The 22,903-nt window shown below is 40.9% G+C and overlaps 1 protein-coding gene across 1 annotated transcript; it reads right to left on the reverse strand.

Annotated features, from left to right (window-relative positions):
- Positions 1–789: 789 nt before the first annotated feature.
- Positions 790–6,574, reverse strand: LOC122545170 (uncharacterized). The gene is made up of 5 exons (XM_087986036.1): positions 6,477–6,574; positions 6,114–6,185; positions 5,459–5,612; positions 1,260–1,368; positions 790–1,169 (listed from the first exon to the last, which is right to left on the reverse strand). Exons 2-5 carry the CDS (start codon positions 6,163–6,165, stop codon positions 1,047–1,049), a joined length of 438 nt encoding a protein of 145 aa, XP_087842162.1. The 5' UTR covers positions 6,166–6,185; positions 6,477–6,574; the 3' UTR covers positions 790–1,046.
- Between the last annotated feature and the right edge of the window lie 16,329 nt (positions 6,575–22,903).

Here is a 22,903-nt window from a genome sequence, read left to right on the forward strand (position 1 = left end):
AGACATTACAGCATCTGATCTACATGATCCACCAGAAACCCATCAAAGATCCTTAGACAGCACCTTCCAAACACACGACCACATCCAACTAGAAGGATAAGGGCAGCAGATGCATGAGAATGCCATCACCTGCAAATCCCTCCTAAGTCACTCACCATCCTGAATTGGAAATATATTGCTGTTCCTTCACTGTCATTGGGTCATACTGCTGGAATTCTCCCACAAGAGTATTGCAATCCAATTGTTTGTGGATTGCAGCTGTTCGGGAAGGCAGCACGTTCTCAGTGACAACTACATTCAGGCAATAAATGCTGGCCAGTCAGTGACACCTACATCCCACGAAAGAATTGAAAAAGATTTCTCAGTTAAATATTCCAGCTTTGAGTTTGTGCGATAGAAAGCAGACATTTGCAACAGAAAACAACAACATTTTGTATGGAAGAATTGTTAGCATGAGTAAAGGTGAAAGTGGGTTAGTGAAAAGCAGAAGCAGAAATCGGCAATAAGATGCAAAAGTTTTGTCTGATGATAACAAATTGAAAGCATTTTTCTATTTTCAAGGACACGTCAAGGCATTACCGATGGCGAGTAACGATGAACGGCCCCCAATTTCAGATTCCAGAATGAATTCCTTTGTGAAATATACAACCAAAATATCCACTTTGTAGTTTGAATTCATTGATAATTTGATTTAATCCTAATGGAACAATTAAAGCCATTTTACATTTCTTGCATTGCAAAATGTAACATTTCTCTAAAGATATGTTGAAGCAATCTGGTCAGACTGTGCCAAGTATGGAGAACCTTTTATTGTGTAGTATTCTGAACATTTATGTGTCTGTTTTTTCCAGAGGATACCATGTGGTTAATGTGGAAATGGAAATGATAGTATCATAAAGACTAAACAGATTAAAGATGTGTTTCTATTCTTTTATCTTAGATTGCGTAAGAATCCAATATTTAGCTTGATTTGGCTGATTGTCTTGTAACTAGGATCATTTAATCATTTTCAAATTACAGTCCATGACGTATAGCAGTAGAACTGTCTATTCTTGCATCATTCTCCCTGAAGCATCATGGCAGTTGTCAGTGAGCACATTATAGTTTTCACCACCCGCTCGCACAAAGTCTTCAACTGTACGTCCACGAACTGGCCTCTCCTCCCTCACCTACACAATGAAAAAAAGATATTAATTAATATTATATTCCATAAATTCATTTGAGTTTTAGTAAGAGCTTCCAACAGCATTAATACATACTGTCCACCGATCTGACATGTGAGCAGCATCAGTGACAACGGTCTGAGATGAGAGACCAAATCCACTTCCTTTGTGAATTAGCCACTGCTGTCCATCATCTGTGGTAACTCTGAAACATTGAGAATTTTTGTCCGTAAATGATCCAAACTTTCACAAATTAACGAACAACAGTACGTTTCTGCTTTTCTGCTGTTTTATTTTGTAGTTTTGTCTGAAAATTATTATATCAGCCAGTGTGACCCTTAGTATTCCCACATTGGAAATGATACATCAATTTTGCCAAACATGTCTATTGCATATGAAAATATTACAATTGCACAGAAACAGAATAATTACAGACACAAGAATCACAAGTTTTGAAAAACACTGCAGTGGTAATCTAGAAGCCTAAACTAATGATGTGGAGTTCAAATCAGATCACAGAACCTCGGAAAGTTTAAATTCCATCTAATTTATTAAAATCTAGTCTCAGTAATTATGTCTGTAAAATGACTAGATTATCATAGAAAATCTCTTGTTCAGCAATGTATGTTTAGGAAAGAAATCTGCAGCTCTGGTTTAGTCTGTGTGTGACACGGGGTCATTTATCTGGGCAATTGGAGTGTGATGCAGAATGACACCAACAGCATGGGTTCAATTCCTGCACCAGCTGAGATTATCACAAAGGTCCATCACTGTCAACCTCTTCCCTTGCTTAAGGTAGGGTGACCCTCAGGTTAAACTCACCACCAGTTATCTCTTTCCAACGAGAAAGTGGCTGTATTGTCCTCAGGGACTTTACATGTGGCAACAATGTGTATTCTTTACAATGTTATTGATTCTGAAATACCCTTTAAAATGACGTGACTTATATTAACCACAATAGGAAATTCAATATTAAAGATGGATGGATCATCTCTCAAAAACATAGACATCGGTTACTTCAAAGTCAAATTGCACTCAGAGGAAAATCATCCTTTGCCAATATCTGAAAATTTCTGCCAAAAGCCAGAAAACCATCTCACAATCTGTCAAACAGCAGTCGGATATAGTCATATTCACAGAATCATTCCTGTTAATCGATGTCCCAGCCTCTTCCATCACCTCCCTTGATATGTTCAGTCTCACCATCAGAAGCATTGTGCTACTGACAGAACCGTGATCCCAAAACTGAACAACCTGATTAAAGGTCTGAGGTTACCAAGGACACATCAAGTAATTGCATTTGAACTAAATTTGAAAAAGTTAGAAGTACCATCAATATGAGAAACAGAACTGAGTCAGGCTTCATATGACTGCTGAGTCAGTGCAATGGCGGGTCATTAATGATGATTTGATCTGACCAGGGATGTTATGCACTGCAGTGGTCTAGGGGGAATGGAAATAACATTCCCAAATGAGTCCAGGTGGTGGAAACTCATTGTTTGTCTGTGACAGCGTCATGGGTTTTATGGGTGAGAACTGCTTGAACTGAGTGGAATGTACAACCAAAGTAAAGAACTTGAGTATAAACTGATTATAGACACAAAATAACAGATTAATATAAAGCTTGGTTGGCAAGTTTTAAAGAACATCAAGAGGAGAGCGAAGTGGAGACACAGAAATGAATTCCTGAGCTCAGGCAGCTGTCACCAGTGACAAAGTGATTAAAATTGGGGATTTGTAAGAGGTATAATTGGAGGCACATACAGATCTTGAAACTGACTTGGTTATTTATCTATTTATTTATTGTCACATGTATTTTGTTACAGAATGATACAAAGCATCAGGTGTTGCCTCACTCTGGCACCATCTTGAAACACAGAAAAATGAACCTGAACAGTGAATATAAATGCAGAAAATTGAATAAAAGATGTTCAATTTTGTAATTTCCTTGTTAAGTGCTCTACCATGGGCAATGCAGAGTTGGATGAGGAAAATGAGAAACAGGAACATGTTAGGTTAAGCAGCAAGGTGAGTATTTTATAACTTAGGTGTTGACAAACTTTGCCATTATAGGTCAATGAGCATAGAGTGATGTGGCAACAGGGCTTGGTTTAAGTCAGGAAAAAGGGGCATCAGCGTTTTGGATGATCTCAAGTTTATAGAAGCTAAAAGATATAAGAGCAGGCAAGAGAGGTTTGTAATGTTTCTAATGTTACCTATTAGAGGTAAAATGTGAAAGTTAAGAAAAGCTATTTTTCTCAAAGGAATGTCGATGATGACTTTTTAAAATTCATGTGTGTTCAAAGATTTGATAATGGCTGAACATAGCTTGTGAATTCTGTACCTACAAGGCATTGTGTTTGATTTGGGAGCAAAGAGGAGGCGTGAGAGATGTAACATGTTTGGGACTAGAAGCCAGTATGGAACTGGTATCGGAGGTATTGAGACATGCAGTTTTCTCACATGATTGATTACAGCCAGTTTTATTGATTTACTGATGTTGGTTGAGGAATTAAGATGCTGAGCTGAAAATGTGTTGCTGGAAAAGCGCAGCAGGTCAGGCAGCATCCAAGGAACAGGAGAATCGACGTTTCGGGCATAAGCCCTTCTCCAGCATCTGCAGTCCTCACTTTCTCCTCATCTCCAGCATCTGCAGTCCTCACTTTCTCCTTGAGGAATTAAGATGGCCAGGACAGCAGCAATACCTCTTCTGCTGTTCTTCAAAATAGTAACAGAGGAACCTTTGCATCCTACTGAGAGGACATGCTAAACTATGAGAACACATCTCATTCAATGGACACTGCCTGTGCCAGTGCCTTACTCATTCAGTACTCTCAGCCTATAATTTTTGCTCTGTTTTCTGGAGTAGGATTTAAATCAACAACCTTCTGAGTAAAATGTGAGCTAACATGTAATTAGAGGAAACGGTTGTGAAATAATTATCCATGGTCTTTGTCGTGGAGGCCTGTACTTGCTTCTACTAAAATGGCCCATGTTTGAAAGACACAAAATGGCCAAAGTTATTCTTAAGTAAATTGTTGTTTCTTTAAAATTACTCGCAATGTTAAGAAATAGTTAAAGTTTCTTCAAATAAACATAGAGGTAGTTTTCAAAACAAAAGATAAATAGATACACATACAAACAGAGTATAAGATAAGCATTAGAAAAAACACTTAAACATAGAAATGAAAGTTAATTAGCCTCAAGAAATGCCTTCCTTTGCACCCTGAACAAAATAGATTGTTCACAGTCCATTAATCACAAAGTGCTAACAGCAGAAGTGGCTGTATAACTTTACACTTTATAACTAACATTATAACAGAAACCAATATTGCCAATCTTATAGCATGTAACTAAATTACATGTATAATTAAGACAGTGGGAAATATAAGAGGAATAACTGAATTTGATAAAGGCAGCAAAATGAATAACTGAATTTAAGCTGCTCTTAGAGATAAGCCAACCTGAGACAGATCTGAAGAAGTATAGCCAGTAATTTGGAATGCAAAAGAATAGAATGCATAAGAAGACTCCAATGCCTACAGATTACAGTGACTGGTAAATACCATCAGACCAAGGGAATCTGGAGTTGTCCAAAGAGATGCACATCATTGATTAGGTGATACACAGGATTGGGTGTATGGAATAAAAGGGAATGACACAGTGATCACACTGTTTGTAATTATTGGAACATAACATGTATTAAAATGCTGCATTTTACTTTAACACTCAGGGTGCATCATTGATCCATTGATCTGAGCTAAGGATTAAGCATATAATCACGTTTGTGAGTCGGGGCCAGATTCAGGGAAGATCCTTTGACCGTCTCCGTGCTTTAAAAGATTTCTTTTCTTGAATAAAAAATCCACTGCATGCCTGTATCCTGCCTGCTCCTGAGTCTTTGTTTGCAGTTGGGGGAATCTCACTCCTACAGTCATGCTGTTTGACTTTGCTTTGAAAGTTTCTCCACACACTTTCTTAATTCAAATCATTGGCTATTCTGCTTCAGAGATAGCTACATTTGATAGCCTCTTCTTTCATTAATTTAACATGAGTGGGGAGAAACACAAAGTTTGTGTACATTGGATTCTAAAGTAACCTCAAATGTCTACCATCTTGGATATTCACTACCAGTTGGGTACTGATACTGTTTTAGAATATCTAAATTTTAGAATTTCACCACATCACTTTTCAGTTCTTATTTTGCAAATGCAAAACACAATGGAAAGTTCTTTGACATGGCACAGTTTTAGAGAACATCAAATCAAAATTGAAACTTAGTGCAATTAACTTACTTTACTCCTGAATGTGTTAATCCTAACCAGCCAAGATAATCCAGAGGCCTCGTTACTCTTTCAGCTTGTACCACTGGAGTGTTGTATAGCTGTGTCAGTTCAGATTGGCTTGTAATATCATGAGGAAAAGTACGATCTCCACCTGAACCAAAACCTTATGAATAAAAATTAAAATTCACAATTAACACAAATCTTTATTGCTTGCATCAAACTGTGTAAATGACATTAGAATTAATGTGTTTACAGTCATTGGTGTTAGACAACTTGAGTATATGTGAAAAAAAAATCATTTTTTGAAACATTGCATCTTACACCTATCAGGAGAATTTGCAAGAACACTTTTTAAAAAAAATAATTCATAGGATGTTTGAGTCGCTAGTTTGTCCAGCATTTATTGCCTATCCCTAGTCCTCGAGCATTGTTTGTAAAAAGGTTTCCATCATGTTACAGACTGGCCAGTCATGTTTTCTGACCGAGAACAGGCCTTTGTATTGAGCCTTGAACAACGGGCTGTTTTCTTTATGGTCTGCAGAAATTTCACTTAATGTGCCTCAGTGTGGTCTTCATATTATCAGTCACATGTGTTGAAAGGTATAAAATTATTTAGTTAGCACAGTTAAAGATCTAATAAATATCTAAATACATAAATACTTACTTGGTGCTGCATTAACAGCACAGAAGCAAATTGCAAGAATCACCAGAAACATGGTCCTCTCAGTGTCAGTGCCTAGACAGTGGACAATTACATAATAGATTCAGCTTGTGATTGAAGTTAAAAGTTAAACACACAAAATTCTTTGCATTTTGTTTAGAGTTACTATTTTGATTTTTTTTTGACAGAAAAACTTTGCACCTAAATTAAAGTTTGCCCTGGTAAAATTCTTATGCATATACTGACATATCCACACCATTTCTACATTTAAAGTAAAATCAACAGTCACACACAGTTCGATTTAGTTCTCAAGTAAACCAAAATTCATAATTATTGTTCTTTAATTTCTATATTCCTTCAATTTACCTGAGGCTTAGAAGAGCTAAAGTCGTGTTTCTGTGGAGATTCCTTGATCTTGTTTCTGACTTTGGACTCTTTGCGTTTGGACACAGTGCAACCTGAAATTTAAAGAACTAGTTTACTGACGTCATAGACTGTAGGAATGACCATCTCAACCTTTGTAATCAATGCAAAGTATTGGGACACAGTGATAAGGATGTTTGTCATGATACATTGAAAACATTATCAAACCTTACAAACTGAGTTTGCTATATTCAGTTAAATACAACTCAAGTTGGATCGTGCTCTACCTATAGAGCCCACTCAACTATATTATCACGCAGTAGAATCATAGAATCCCTCCAGCAAATGTAGAAGCCGTTCGGCCAATTGTGTCTGCACCTATCCTCCAAAGAGCATCCCACTTCCCTATCCCCATGGCCCTGCCTTTCCCAAGATTAACCCACCTTGACTGCACATCCTTGAACCTTATGGGCAATTTCCCACGACTAATTCACCTAACCTGCACATCTTGGAATGTGGGGAGAAATCAGAGCACTGGGTGGAAATGGGAATAGGTCACATCTTTGAAATGTTGTTTTCAAAAATAAGCAGAATATGTATTAATGCCACAAAACAATCCACTGAGTGATTGGAGGAGAAAATGGGTGACAGCCCCAGTCCCCTGAACACTGTGATGCAGGCAGCACATTAACTTGCTGCTGCCCGTGCATCTATTGATCGGTGTGTACAGCAGTCATTCCTTTCTGTCTCATTTAACTTCTGCACATATCATCAGGACTGGCAGTGCACCTGACTAATGCTATATAAAGACATCTTGCAATTCTTAGAGGGAAGGTATACTGCAGTTGGAAAAAATGTTGGAGGATTTTCAAAGTTAATCTGTTCTGTGATAACTTGTTAAAGGGTTGAGCACGAGAGAGAGCAAACTCTAAGATTTTCAGCTAATAAACTGGATATCTTAGAAGGAAAGCACCAGAGAGAATTACCATCATTACTGGCACCAGTGTAGGGCCAATATATTATGGTATTTGTGATCAGTAATACTGGTCATGACACCAGTAAAACTTGCCATGGTGCCAGTAATACCACTTGTGACACCAGTAAAACTGGCCACGATGCCAGTAATACTGTCTGTCACAGCACAGTCAAGAGTGTGGTGCAGGAAAAGCACAGCAGGTCAGGCAGCATCAGAGGAGCAGGAGAATCGATGTTTCAGGCATACGCCCTTCTTCAGGAATGAGGTTTGTGGACCAGGGAGCTGAGAGATTAATGGAGGGAGAGCACCAGAGGGAAATACCAACATTACTGGCACCTGTGGAAGGCCAATATATTATGTATTTGTGATCAGTAATACTGTTTGTGACAACAGTAAAACTGGTTATGGCTCCTATTAGGGTGCAGCATCATGGGACCTGTTTACATGAAGTGATGATAGTGCTATGTGCAGGTGCTATATGCCCAGATGGACTTTCTGCATTTTCCCAGATGGAATGTAGGGAACTAAATCTAAACGTGTCTGCAGCTGAATAAAATAAAGTTGCATATGGCAACGTCAAATGCGACACTTAATTAAGAATTTGAAAGCTTATTTGTTGTTAATATAAATCATGAAAGCACACACTGATTTAATAAAGGACAACATTTTAAAAAAATACACCTTGATAAACAATTGAAAAAATCATTAACACACACGCTATCCCCATTCCCCAACAAACCACACCCCCCACCCCCCGCCACCCCAGCCCTTATCCCCTTTGATTGGAGGTCAAGGCCATTACATTCTTCAGACAGGGAGAAAAGATGGAGAATATAATTCATGACTTCGAGCACAACAAAGTCATGAAGTGGTGGGACATACAGGCTGTTGTTCAAAGGTGCTGGAAAAGCAGGTATCAAGGGCACGTGGGTGAATGCATAATGCATACCATGCCTTTTTGCAATGGAGCTCACCATTAACAGCATTCAGAAATTATACAGACCAAAGTAATGTGAACTAGTAGGTTGTACACATACAGATGTTACATTTTGAACCAGATGACCACGAGAGAATCCTGTCTTTAACATCGTACTTCTACCTTTTGATCACTTGGTGCAGCCAAGGAGCATGAAGTGCAGCTTGCTGTGTATCAATATTCTCAGCACTCTCTCCACTTCCTGAAAGACCAGAGTAGATCTTGAACCTTGAGCTTCTAACCTAGAAATAGAAACTGTATCACTATATGAAATGGCTGTGACAACGCGAGTCCATTGTAAATACCTTCTGAGATGTGCAAATGTCAAAATATTTCCTCTGAAGATCAGTGATAATTCTGAGTCTTAAAGTTGTTTCCTCCAAGATGTCCAATCAGTGGTTCTGTATAAGAGCAGGGAGTTTACACTGATCTGATATAAGGTACTGAGTTAGACCTCAGCTTGAGGATTGTGTATAGCTCTGGGTGCATTACTTCAGGAAGATTGATAATACATCAGGAATACTGTGTTGTGAAGTCAAAGGTGTGCGCTGTACCTTTAAGAGTGAGTGAAAGTTGAAAAGCTGGCAAGCATCTGTCATATGACTTATTGCAGGCACAAAGTAGATGGACAATTTGAAGATGTAACATTTGAACTTTAACTCAGAATATGAGTTGTTTTCACAACCATTCAAATTCAACCAATCAGTTTAGGTTATGCCCCAAATACTCATACCCAATCGAATTTGAATTTTACAGTTTTGACAACATCAAACCAATGAGACAATCCAATGTTTTGTGGTAAAGAAAGTAGATATTTTGGACAGTTAGCTGGAGGCAATAAACACTGAATGCCATCAGTAGGCTGCCTGCAGATCCTCTTTCTAAAATATACTCTTTTCATGTGAAACATCTTTGCAGCAGAAGACCAAAGACAACCCAAGAAATCTAAGACCGAGAAAGCTCGACACCTGAGGATGATAAGTGGTTTTGTAAATTGTTTTGCTGTATATTTAATAGGGGCTTTATCGGATCAGTATATTGTTACAGAGTGGGAAGTAGATGACAAATTTTAACAGAAAGGAGGCTTATAGTTGTAGATGGTTGTTGTTTAATGTTCGCTTTTGGAGTTATAAAATAATTTATTTTCTTTAAATAATGGAATTGGGTAGTTCTCTGTCACTCATACTTTAATAGATTACGAGGCAAGGTGGGCTTTTCTGTGTGTTTGGTTTAAATTAGCATAAGGGTTTATCCTGTGTCATAACAACCGAAACTGGAAACCTTTTAGCACATCTGAAGGATCGTAGTGTAAATGAGAAGGGACTGGACAAGGGGAGAAAACAATTGAGTTGAGGTTAAAAGAAATGCCTTCTGTGGGCAGGGGGAGGGGCAAGGAGAAACAATGGATAGACCAAGGCAGTTCTGTTTGTGGACTTTGGGAAGGAGATGGAAGTGGAGTTGGGGAGTATGAGCTTGGTAGCTCTGGGGGTGAGATCATCGAATGAAATGAAATTAATGACTGACGTGGGCACAATAGCTTGATGTTTGACAGTGGTGTCATAGTCTGGGGTAGAGAGGAAGTGGAATGTGTGTGTGTGTGTGTGTGTTCAATGAAATGAAGAAATGAATGAATGAATGAATGAAGCTCCAGAGGAAGTGTTGGATGTGGGTACAGTTACAGTCTTCAAAAGACATTTATATAAGTACATGAATACAAAATGTTTTGAGGGATATGGGCTAAAAATAGGAATGTGGGACCAGTTTACTTTTGGTATTGTGGTCAGAATGAACTGGTTGGACCAAAGGGTCTGTTTCCGTGCTGTATGACTCTATGATTCTATGGAGTCCGAGAGCTGGTGTTCAGCCTCTTTAATGTACAGGTCAGTAGGCCAGACAACGACAGCACCACTCTTGTTGGCTGGCTTGATTGAAAAGTCAGTGTTGGATCTGAGGGCACAGAGAGCAGTGAATGCAAAGAGAGATAGGTTCAAATGGGAGTGGGGGGGATGGGGAGCAGAGAAATTAAGGCAAACAATGTCACATCAAAGTGAGTCTATCCCTGGCTTGCTGGCCAGTAGACATGGTCATATCCACCTTGATGAAATCCCAATTGTAATGTTTCAATTTTATATGGAAATGTGTAGAGTTGTAACAGTTTAATATAAAAGCCCACTTGTAGAATTGTTTTTCCAGCATGTATATACTAGCTTTAACAATCCAACACATTCATATTCCTGTAAAGAGGCAAGTTAATTCCCTCCAGTTACCTTGTGGAAATATTGCATAAACTGTTGTTTAACAAATACATTTTTTTACGATATGCCAGGAAGTCAGTGTTTTCTTATATCAAAATAATGATAGCCTCATGTCACTATGAACAGTTGGATTTAAAACCTCTGCCAAACCTCGAGGTCTTTGTTAATTTAAATGGCATTTTATTCTTCCACACAATATCTTCAAAAAATACAAATGCCTTGAAAAGAATGTGCATAAAATTAACTTCAGCCACTGTGTGAAAAACATCAAATAGTTCACATTCTTTACAAACAGAAGTACATACCTTGAAAACATTTTGAAAAGAATAATCTCGGAGTGTAGGTGGTGCCTGTCGGGTGATCAGAGGGAATGTCTCCTGCTCCAGAAAAGGGGCATCAGCACTGACCCAGTGTTGGTCCCTGGGGTTTATTCACATGAGACGGATGAGCTGCAGCCTCTGGTGGGCATCCACTGGCAGCTGCCGGCTGAGTTTAATTTAAATGGCAGTGAGTGAGCTGCAGGTAGGTCCTAGGAAAGCCGTAGGACAATTTGGAGAAGGGAGCGGTGACTGGAATGGAGGAGGGTAATCACAGGAGGGCAATTGAAATTGGAAGAGAGAAGTGAGAGCAATCATTAAAGGGCCGCACAGGACTGAAGATGCTCTGTTTTGCTTCAGTTTTCTGAAGTCTTTCCTCATTTAGAAAGCAATCTCTGCATCTATTCTTCCTACTGAAGAGCACAACCCCACACTTTCCCAGATTGTATTCCATCTGCTACTTCTTTGACCACTTTCTTGGCATGTCCAAGTCCTTCTGTAGCCTTCCCACTTCCTCAATTCTCCCTGATGGATCATTTATCTCTGTGCCATCTGCAAACTTAACAACAATGCCCTCAGTTCCTTCATCTAAATAGTTATCGAATAACATGAATAGTTGTGGTCCCAGCACTGAACTCTACAGGACTCTACTAGTCACCAGCTGCCATCTTGAAAAAGACCCCTTCCTCCCCATTATCTTCCTTTGCCAGTCAGCCAATCCCCGATCCAGCCCAGCACCTTGCCTACAACACCATGGCTTCTTACCTTATTCAGCAGCCTCCTGTGTGGTACCTTGTCAAAAGCCCTCTGCAAATCCAAACTGATGATATCCACTCACTGCTCTGTGTCTAACTTGCTTGTTACCTCCTCAAAGAATTCCAACAGATTTGTTAGGCATGGCCTGCCCTTGATAAAGCTGTGCTGACACAGCCCTATTTTACTGTGCACTTCCAAGTACACCACTATCACATCCTTAATGATGGACTCTAACATCTGAATAGGTTGACTCATTGGCCTACAATTTCCTGCTTTTTTCCTCCCTCCTTTCTTAATTAACGATGTTACATTCACCATTTTTAGATCCTCTGGGGCCCTACCTGACCTGACCTGACTCCGGTGATGCCTGGAAGATCACCACCAATACTTCCACAATCTCCTCAGGTTCTCCTTCAGAACTGTGGGGTTGAGTCCGGGTCATTTCTCCACATTCATGTCTTTCAGTTTCTCAGCGCCTTCTCCTGAGTGATAGCCACTACATTTACTCCTGCCCCCGACTCTCTTGAAGTTCTGGTATGCTACTGGTGTCTTCCACAAAGAAAAATCTTGTGAAACATCTATTCAGTTCCTCTGCCATTTCTTTGTTCCCCATTCCCATTTGACCAGACTCATTTACCAGCTGTCCAATGTACAATCTTGCCTCTCCCTTACATTTTATATACCTGAAAAGGATTCTTGCACTTATCTTTTTCATTACAAGATAGCCTTTATTTTTAGATTTATCCTTTACCTTGAGATTACAGTTTTTTTGCAAATGATACCACCCAATCCCACACTCACTGTTTAGTTTAAAGCCATATCCATAGCCTTAGTTATTTATCAGGAATCTGCTCCCAGTCTGATTCAGGTGGACCCTGTCTCATCAGAACAGCTCTTTCCCTCCCCAGTACTTTTGGCAATGTTCCATGAATTTAAACCCATTTCTCCCAAATGACTCTTTGAGCTACACATTTACTTTTTACTTGGCCAGAGATTTTTACCTTGTAATTCAGCCCTGAGCTGCTCATATTCCCTCAGCAGACCCTCTTTCTGCTTTCTACATATTTCCTCAGTGCCTATGTGGATCTTCACACTCCCACTCCAAGTGGATCTAATGTTAAATTGTTGCCAGGTTAAGCAGCCCAGGATGTATCATTATTAAAACTGAAATCTAAAGAAATCACAAACCTACAGTTCAAATAGTTTAAAAGACACATCCAAAAATGTTCAACTAAGTCAGGCGTTGACTTTTTTTCCTATTTCCTGTATAAATTTGATACTGTTATGTTCCAAATAGCTGGTACTTGTCTATTGTATATAAAATATTGGCATGTAACAATTATAAACCTAATTGCCTCAAGTGAACTTTAGCATTCAAAAATACTCAGTTTCCAGTAAGGGTTTAGGTCAATAGTGTTGGGTATTTCTGGATTATATTGCATAACACATTATCGGAAAGTCCCTTTCATAATTCATTCAGAGGTCACTTTTATCAACATATTGATAGTTCTGTGTCACTCAGACTAGATGAGGTAAAAGGTTACCAAATTCCAAGCTCTTTAGTTTAAATTGCATTTGATTTTACTGATGCTAAACACATAGGATCACAGAATTGTCATGGGCTGAAGGACATCTTTCAGTCCATTGTGACTCAGCAAGTAAAATTAGTGCAATCTCTTGCCTTTTCCCCATATCTCTGCTCATTGTTACCATTTAAGCAATCATCCAATATCCTCTCAAATGCCCATAGTGTCCAGGGATGTGCAGGCTAGGTGGGTTAGCTATGGTAAAAGCATGGTTAAAGGGATAGAATGGAGGCATGTATCTGTGGAAATGAGTGGGATGTCCTTTGGGGACAGGTGCAGATACAATCAACTGAATGGCCTCTATATTAGCTATAGGGATTCTTGATTTGATTTGATTTGATTTATTATTGTCACATGTACCTAGGTACAGTGAAAAGTTTTGTTTTGCATGGAGTACAGGCAGATCAATCCATACGAAGATCACAGGGTGATAGAACAGAGCAAGGAATAGAAAGTTACAGCTGCAAAGAAGTTGCACAAAAATCAAAAACAACATCAGATTTGAATTTTAACAGATCCATTCAGCAATCTAATAACAGCAGGAAGAAACTGTTCTTGAACCTGATGGTGCACGTGTTTAAACTTTTGTATCTTCTGTTGACAGAAGAGGTTGGAAGAGATTATGACCAGGGTGGGAGGGGTCTATGACAATGTTGGCTGCCTTTCTGAGGTAGCGAGAAGAATAGATGGAGTCAATGGATGGAAGATTGGCTTGTGTGATGGACTGGGCTGCACTGCAACTTTCTGTACTTTCTTACAGTCCTGGACAGAGCAGTTGTCGTACCAAATCGTGATGCATCCTGATCGAATGTGTTCCATGGTGCATCTTGTTACGACACAGTGGTGAGCTCTTCTGTTAATTAAACCAACTACCCAGAAAAGCTCACCTCACCTTGTAATCTGTTAAAGTATGAGTGACAGAGACCTCCCAAATTCTACTATTTAAAGAAAATAATATCAATTTATTCTTTAACTCTGAAAGTGAACATTAAACAACAAATATTTTAAACTCTAAGCCCCCTTTCTCTTAACTGCTTATTTTCTGCCTCCAACTCTACAACAATATACTGTTCCAACAAAAAAAACATATAAACATCACATCAAATTCATTTCAAAACCACACAGCAGCTGTCGTCTCTGGTAATTCATGTGCTACCCATAATACTTCATGTCTGTATGCTCCTGGCAACACAATATGGTGCACTTCTGCTCAATTCTCCTCTGTACTAACCTACCATGGTCTCCATTTTCATCTGAGGATTCTATCTTTAAGATAATAACCTGCAGGAAGGCATTTTGACTCCTTTTCGGTACATGCATCAATATATATGTATCTTTTATTGTCTCATCTTCCTGTTTTGAGTCCATTTGTTTTTCAGAACTAAACATATCTGCCGGTCCCACTACCTGTTCAGGTTTCCATGCATCATTACATCAAACTGAACATCAACGCCTCCATCTTTCTCTTTAGTCTTTGCTTCATGCTGTGCCTTTTGATAGTGGGATCATGTTACTGCACAGACTGGAAAAATTCCAGGGTGTTTTTCTTTTAACTCTGCAGTTCCCTGGTCTTCCTTTGCCTTATCCACAACAAGGGGTGTCACTCCCACCGTGGATCCTGCTAAATTGCTCCCAAAAACAGACTGTATTCCTGGAACTGATACTCTGTCAATCACTCCCACTGTTACTTCCTCAGTCTTGAGTTGGCACTCCAACCTGATCTTATGTAGGGGAACTCTAAATTTCTGTCCATCTATCACACAAATTACCACTCTCTTGGTAACAGGTCAGAAAAAGTGCAAATACGTTCATCTCTTACCATTAGAGACTGATTAGATCCTAAGTCTCCCGAAGTCTTCTTTCCCTTCTCCCCCTGTTCTTTCTGAGTAAACTTTACCCACAGAGGCAAAACCTTTGTAGAGATGAGGCACTAACTCAATTCCCAGCCCCTGCCTAGGCTGCGCAGTCTCCTGCAGCTCCTCGGCTCTTCTTGGGGGTCTCCTTTATTACTTTCACTAATGTCACTGGCTTAGTTTCTTTTACCACATCTTTTGCTTTTCTTCAAAAACCAGCACTGTGACTTTACATGCTCCCCCTTACCACAGTGGATAGAGCTGGGGCCTTTCACCTCCTTTCCATCATCTTGGATTTCTTTTCTAACCCGTGGTAAACTATTACTAGTGTGCTCTACTCTTTGTTTTGAACTGTAAGATTTCTCATTCTCCCAATTTCTATCCCTCACAGGATGAAATTCTTGCCGGAAACTAAATTTTGCTTTATGCTCCAATGCATATTCATCTGCCATATCTGCTGTTCTTCTCACTTCTTGAACTTGCTGTTCCTCTACATGAATTCTCATCATCACTGAAAGTCAGTTTTTAAAATCCCCCCAGCAGAATAATCTCTCTTAGAACCTTGTGGGTCTGACCTATTTTTAAGACCGCACTCATCTATCAAAATTACTGTGTTTAATTCTTTCAAACTTAACATAAGTCTGACCTGGTTCCTTCTTTATGTTTCTGAACCGCTGTCTAAACGCTTCTGGTACCAATTAATAAGCACTCATAATAACCTGTCTGCCGTCTGCATAATCTCTCGAGCCCTCGTCTGACAGCGCGGCAAACACCTCAGTAGCTCTGCTGACCAGCTTTGTCTGAAGCAGCATTATCCATAAGTTCTCTGACCACTCCACCTGCCTAGCCAGTTTTTCAAATGAAATAAAGAAGACTTCAACATCTTTCTCATCAAAATGTGGCAGTGTTTTAACATATTTGCATATATCACCACCTTCTCTCTTGATCTCCTGTTAACCTGACTTTCCTGAATGATTCACAACTTCTAAAGTTCAAATTCTCTCTCCCTTTCTCTTTCTTTCTTTTTCTCTCTCCCTTTCTCTTACTTTTCTTTCTTTTTCTTTTTCCTTTCTGTCTCTTTGCTCCGCTCAGAACCTTCTTTCTCTTTTTCCTCTCTCTCTCTCTTCTCTCTTTCTCTTTCTTTTCTTCTCTCTCTCTCTTTCTTTTTCTTTTTTCATGGCTCTTTTTCCCTTTCTTTATCTTCTGACTGCATTTTCCTCAATTGTAATTTAAGTTTTTCTAACTCTACTGCACTTGTCTGTTTCTCTGACACACCAAAGTGCTTGACTAACTTCCTTATATTTTCAGATTTATTTTGGTCTCTGGTTAGACCTAATTCGAAAAGTATGATCTTTTTCTTTCTAAACTTTCTTGACAAATTTGGGAATCATCTGAAACCCTGGAACCTCTTTAGCAATTTTAAGAGACATTTCTCTCACTTTTAATTTAACCAACCACAAGTAATCAAAATTAAATAAATTGTCTCACCTACATTTTATTTAAAGATCTCAGACACTAATTGGCAAGTGATGAAATCTGCTGGGATTTTTCGTACCCGAAATCTGTTCAACTCTGTCTAAATCTCAGACTGGATCTCTTTAAACTTGTCCAAATCACAGATCTAAGAACCCAAATTGTTACAATACAGTGGTGAGCCCCTCTGTTAATTAACCTAAACACCCAGAAAAGCTCACCTCGCCTCATAATCTATTAAAATATGAGTGACAGAAAACTCTCAAAATCTACTTTGTAAAGAAAATAATATCAATTTATTCTTTAACTCTAAAAGTGAACATTAAACAACAACCATTTACAACTCTAAGCCCCCTTTCTCTTATCTGCTTATTATCTGTCTCCAACTCCACAACAATGTACTGTTCCAATAAAAACCTGTATTAAAATTACATCAACTTAATTTCAAAACCACACAGCAGCTGTCGTCTCTGGTGTCTTTCTTCTTTCGGCAGAAGGTCTTCTTTGGTCATCTTGTCTTTTACTGCGGTGACGTTTCAAATGAAAATGGTACCTTTAACAGAGAGTGTTTTGAATGGCAGGCTCTCGCGATGGCAGTCTCTCTGCCTCTCAATTAATTCAAAATCAATGGAGTTTTCGTATCCTGGGGTATAATTTAAATTGACTGGTTAACTTTCAAACTGCTTACCTCGTTTATCCTCCCAACATCGGAACGTCTCATTGGTTCAATGTTGGCAAAACAATTAATTCAAAATGAATGGAGTTTTTGTGTCCGGGGACATAATTTAAACTGACTGGTTAAATTTGAATTGTTGTCAAAACTGCAATCAGTTCAGGTAACTGTTTCACAGCCAAATGTTACATGTTTTCAATTTTACAGTATAATCTGAGACTGCTAGCTAGTCATATGACAGGTGCTTGGAAGCTCTCAGTGCAGAAGAGCATTCACTCTCTCTTAAAGATACAGCTTTCAACTTCATAACAATCTGTAAGGGTTGGTGAGAGTCCTGATGGGCATGCTGAGTTTCCTTATCCTCCTGAGGTATAAGGGGCATTGTTGTACCTTGTTGACTATTGGGTGATTCAAGACAGATTGTTGGTGATCATCACAGCTATCCAACTCTGTCCCCGTCCAACTCCACCCCATCTCCAGTCCATCCCCACCCCGCTCCCCGTGCAGTCCAACCACCCTGCCCCGTCTACCTCTGACCCCACTCCCGCCCCAATCTGCCCCCACTCTCCGGCTGTGCCCCCATCCGTGCCACCTCCTTCATCCAACCCCGCACCCCGTCCATCCCCACCCACATTCCGCACCCACCGTCCGCGCTGCTGTCCCCTGACTGCCCCACTCCCCTGCACCCATGCCCCCCAGTCCTCTCCCACCCCCTCTCCGGGGCAGCCAGACTGGGCACCAATGTTAAGACTGGTGCTTAATGTCAGTGAGTCTCTAAATAGCACACACACAACTTCTTACTGCAACTTTTTGCCAGGTTCCACTTTTGCCCTATGGCAGGACAATGTTGGAGAGATTAATTGGGAAGGAGGGTTCAGGGTACAACTCCAGGGAAAGTGTGCTGAGAGAGAGAGAGCAAGAGGGCAGGCGGTCAGTCATTTGGAGATGGAGCCTGGGCTCCCATCGATATCCCAGACTACTCATGGCAGCATTTCAGTAAGCTGCATTAGTTTTTAATTATTATAAACAAAAGGTGAGATCAGTGTTGGAAACACCTCTTTGATGTAATGCTTCTATCGGGACTTTGAGATCTGCTTCAGATAATCCGATTTTCGGATAATTGATATTTGGATAATCGATGTTACTCTGTATATGGAATTGTTTTTCCAGCATATATGTATTAGCTTTAACAATCCAAAACATTAATATTCCTGTAAAGAGGCAAGTTAATTCCCTTCAGTTACGTTGTGGCAATATTGCATAAACTGTTGTTTCACAAATACCTTTTTTATAATATGCCCGGAAGTCAATGCTTTTTATACCAAAGTAATGATAGCCCCATGTGACTATGTCAATTTGATTTAAAATCTCTGCCAAACCTCAAGGTCTTTGTTAATTTAAATGGCATTTTATTCTTCCACACAATATCTTCAAAAAATAACGAATGCCTTGAAAAGAAATGCATATAAAATTAACTTCACCCACCATATGAAAAACATCAAATAGTTCACTATCCATTTTGAGTGCGAGCAGCAGCTGAGTTTAAACGAACCCGGAAGGCTACAGCTAAGGTGAGACAGTTTGTTTTAAAATTACTTACCGGTAGCGGGCAGCGGTGTTTTTTTTTCTCTTCACAGAAAGAGCGGGAGCAGCAGGGGGAAGTGACGACGACCAGAGGGGCAGCCGGAAGCTGGTGCAGCGCAAGCTTACCTGGGTAGGTTTTTTTCCCTATAAAAGCACGCAGGAGAGGAACCCGAGACACTACAGAGGTAGTGCCTCCCACCCGCCCTCCTCCTCTAACCTAATAATAAGACCCATTGTGGTAAGTAGGTAAGTGCTGCATTTTGCTTGTTCTATTCTTTAGACCTAGTTTTTTTTTTAAAAGGTTACTTTTAGAGGGATGGCAGTGAAGGCAGTGCAATGTTCCTCTTGCAACATGTTTGAGGTGAGGGATGCCATGGTTGTCCCTGCTGATTACACTTGCAGGAAGTGCACCCATCTCCAGCTCCTCCAAGACTGTGTTAGAGAACTGGAGCTGGAGTTGGATGAACTTAGGATCATTCGGGAAGCAGAGGGGATCATAGATCGGAGCTTTAGGGAAGTAGTAATTCCAAAGATTGCAGACAGATGGGTGACAGTGAGGGGGACTGGGAGGAAGCAGCCAGTGCAGGGACCCCCTGCGGCCATTCCCCTCAAGAACAAGAATACCGTTTTGGATACTTGTGGGGCGGACGACTTACCAGGGGTAAGCAATGGGGTTCAGGCCTCTGGCACGGAGCCTGTCCCCGTTGCTCAGAAGGGAAGGGTGGAGAAGAGCAGAGCAATAGTTATTGGGGACTCGATAGTTCGGGGCACAGATAGGCGGTTCTGTGGGGCCGAGAGAGACTCACGTTTGGTATGTTGCCTCCCAGGTGCAAGGGTACATGATGTCTCTGATCGTGTTTTCTGGGTCCTTAAGGGGGAGGGGGAGTAGCCTGAAGTCGTGGTCCACATTGGCACCAACGACATAGGTAGGAGAAGGGCTGAGGATGTTATGCAGGATTTCAGGGAGCTAGGTTGGAAGCTCAGAGTTAGAACACACAGATTTGTTGTCTCTGGTTTGTTACCGGTGCCACATGATAGAGAGTCGAGGAATAGGGAGAGAGAACAGTTAAATGCGTGGCTACAGGGATGGTGCAGGAGGGAGGGATTCCGGTATCTGGATAATTGGGGTTCTTTCTGGGGAAGGTGGGACCTCTATAAACAGGATGGTCTACACCTGAACCTGAGAGGCACCAGTATCCTTGGGGGGAGGTTTGCTAGTGCTCTTGGTGGGGGGGGGGGGGTTAAACTAACTCTGCAGCGGCATGGGAACTAGACTGTAGCTTTAGGGTGCAGGACCTGGAGTGCAGGGAGGTTAGGAACATGGCATCAATCTCAAAGGAGAGTGCCTGTAAACAGAAAAGTGGCTTAAAGTGTGTATACTTCAATGCAAGAAGTATACGAAATAAAGTAGGTGAACTTGCAGCGTGGGCTAGTACCTGGGATTTTGATGTTGTGGCTATTACGGAGACATGGGTAGAACATGGACAGGATTGGCTGTTGCAGGTTCCAGGGTTTAAATGTTTTAGTAGGGTCAGAGGTGGGGGTAAAAGAGGGGAAGGTGTGACATTGCTTGTCCACGATCGTATTATAGCGGTGGAAAGGACAATGGATGAAGACTCGCCATCTGAGGTAGTTTGGGCTGAGGTTAGGAATAGGAAAGGTGAGGTCACCCTGTTAGGAGTTTTCTACAGGCCTCCTAATAGTCCTAAAGATGTAGAAGAAAGGATTGCGAGGATGATTCAGGAGAAGAGTGAAAGTAATAGGGTGGTTGTTATGGGGGACTTTAACTTTCCAAATATTGACAGGGAAAGCTATAGCTCGAGTTCGTTAGATGGGTCGGTGTTTGTCCAATGTGTGCAGGAGGGTTTCCTGACACAATATGTAGATAGGCCAACAAGAGGTGAGGCCATACTGGATTTGGTTCTGGGTAACGAACCAGGCCAGGTGTTAGAATTGGAGGTAGGTGAGCACTTTGGGGACAGTGACCACAATTCGGTGACTTTTACTCTAGTGATGGAGAGGGATAAGTGTGCACTGCAGGGCAAAGGTTAGAGCCGGGGGCAGGGAAATTATGATGTGGTGAGGCACGACCTAGGATGTGTGGCTTGGAAAAGTAGGCTTCAAGGCATGGGCACAATTGATATGTGGAGCTTGTTCAAGGAGCAACTGTTGAGTGTCCTTAATAAGTATGTACCTGTCAGGCATGGAGGAAAGGGTCGTGTGAGGGAGCCGTGGTTTAATAAGGAATTGGAATCCCTTGTTAAATGGAAGAGGGCGGCCTATGTAAAGATGAGGCATGAAGGTTCAATTGGGGCGATTGAGAGTTATAAGTTAGCCAGGAAGGATCTGAAGAGAGAGCTAAGAGCAGCAAGGAGGGGACATGAAAAGTCCTTAGTTGGTAGGATTAGGGAAAACCCTAAGGCTTTCTATAGGTATGTCAGGAATAAAAGAATGACTAGGGTAGGAATAGGTCCAGTCAAGGATTGTAGTGGGAAGTTGCGTGTGGAGGCTGAAGAGATTGGGGAGACACTGAATGAATACTTTTCGTCAGTATTCACTCAGGAACAGGACATTGTTGCCGATGTGAATATTGAGTCACAATTAATTAGAATGGACGGCTTTGAGGTATGTAGGGAAGAGGTGTTGGAAATTCTGGAAAGGATGAAAATAGATAAGTCCCCTGGGCCTGATGGCATTTATCCTAGGATTCTCTGGGAAGCAAGAGAGGAGATTGCAGAGCCATTGGCCTTGATTTTTATGTCCTCGTTGTCTACAGGAATAGTGCCAGTAGACTGGAGGATAGCAAATGTGGTTCACTTGTTCAAGAAGGGGAGTAGGGATAACCCTAGTAACTATAGGCCGGTGAGTCTCACTTCTGTTGTGGGCAAAGTCTTAGAGAGAATTGTAAGGGATAGGATTTATGAACATCTGGATAGGAATAATGTGATCAAGGATAGTCAGCATGGTTTTGTGAAGGGCAGGTCGTGCCTCACAAACCTTATTGAATTCTTTAAGAAGGTGACTAAGGAGGTAGACGAGGGTAAAGCGGTAGATGTGGTGTACATGGATTTTAGTAAGGCGTTTGATAAGGTTCCCCATGGTAGGCTACAGCAAAAAATACGGAGGTATGGCATTGAGGGTGAGTTGGAGGTTTGGATTAGGAATTGGCTGGCTGGAAGAAGATAGAGGGTAGTAGTTGATGGTAAAGGTTCATCTTGGAGTGCAGTTACTAGCGGTGTTCCACAAAAATCTGTTTTGGGACCATTGTTGTTTGTCATTTTTATAAATGACCTGGAGGAGGGGCGAGGAGGTTGGGTGAGCAAGTTTGCGGATGATCCGAAAGTCGGTGGAGTTGTTGACAGTGAGGAAGGATGTGTCAGGTTACAGCGGGATATAGATAAGTTGCAGAGCTGGGCAGAAAGGTGGCAAATGGAGTTCAATGTAGGTAAGTGTGAGGTGATTCACTTTGGTAAGAGTAACAAAAAGATGGGGTACTGGGCTAATGGTCGGATACTTGGTAGTGTGGATGAGCAGAGGGATCTTGGTGTCCATGTACACAGATCTCTGAAAGTTGCCACCCAGGTAAATAGTGCGGTGAAGAAGGCATATGGTGTACTGGCTTTTATTGGTAGAGGAATTGAGTTCCGGATCCCTGAGGTCATGTTGCAGTTGTATAAGACTCTGGTGCGGCCGCATCTGGAGTATTGTGTGCAGTTTTGGTCGCCATACTATAGGAAGGATGTGGAGGCACTGGAACGGGTGCAGAGGAGGTTTACCAGGATGTTGCCTGGTATGGTAGGAAGATCGTATGAGGAAAGGCTGAGGCACTTGGGGCTGTTTTCATTGGAGAAAAGAAGGTTTAGGGGTGACTTGATAGAGGTGTACAAGATGATTAGGGATTTAGGTAGGGTTGACCATGAGAACCTTTTTCCACGTATGGAGTCAGCTATTACAAGAGGGCATAGCTTTAAATTAAGGGGT

Source organism: Chiloscyllium plagiosum, unplaced genomic scaffold, assembly GCF_037043375.1.
Source record: "Chiloscyllium plagiosum isolate Xiang-an unplaced genomic scaffold, Cpla_swu_hap1 HiC_scaffold_4, whole genome shotgun sequence".
Classification (NCBI taxonomy): Eukaryota; Metazoa; Chordata; class Chondrichthyes; order Orectolobiformes; family Hemiscylliidae; genus Chiloscyllium; species Chiloscyllium plagiosum.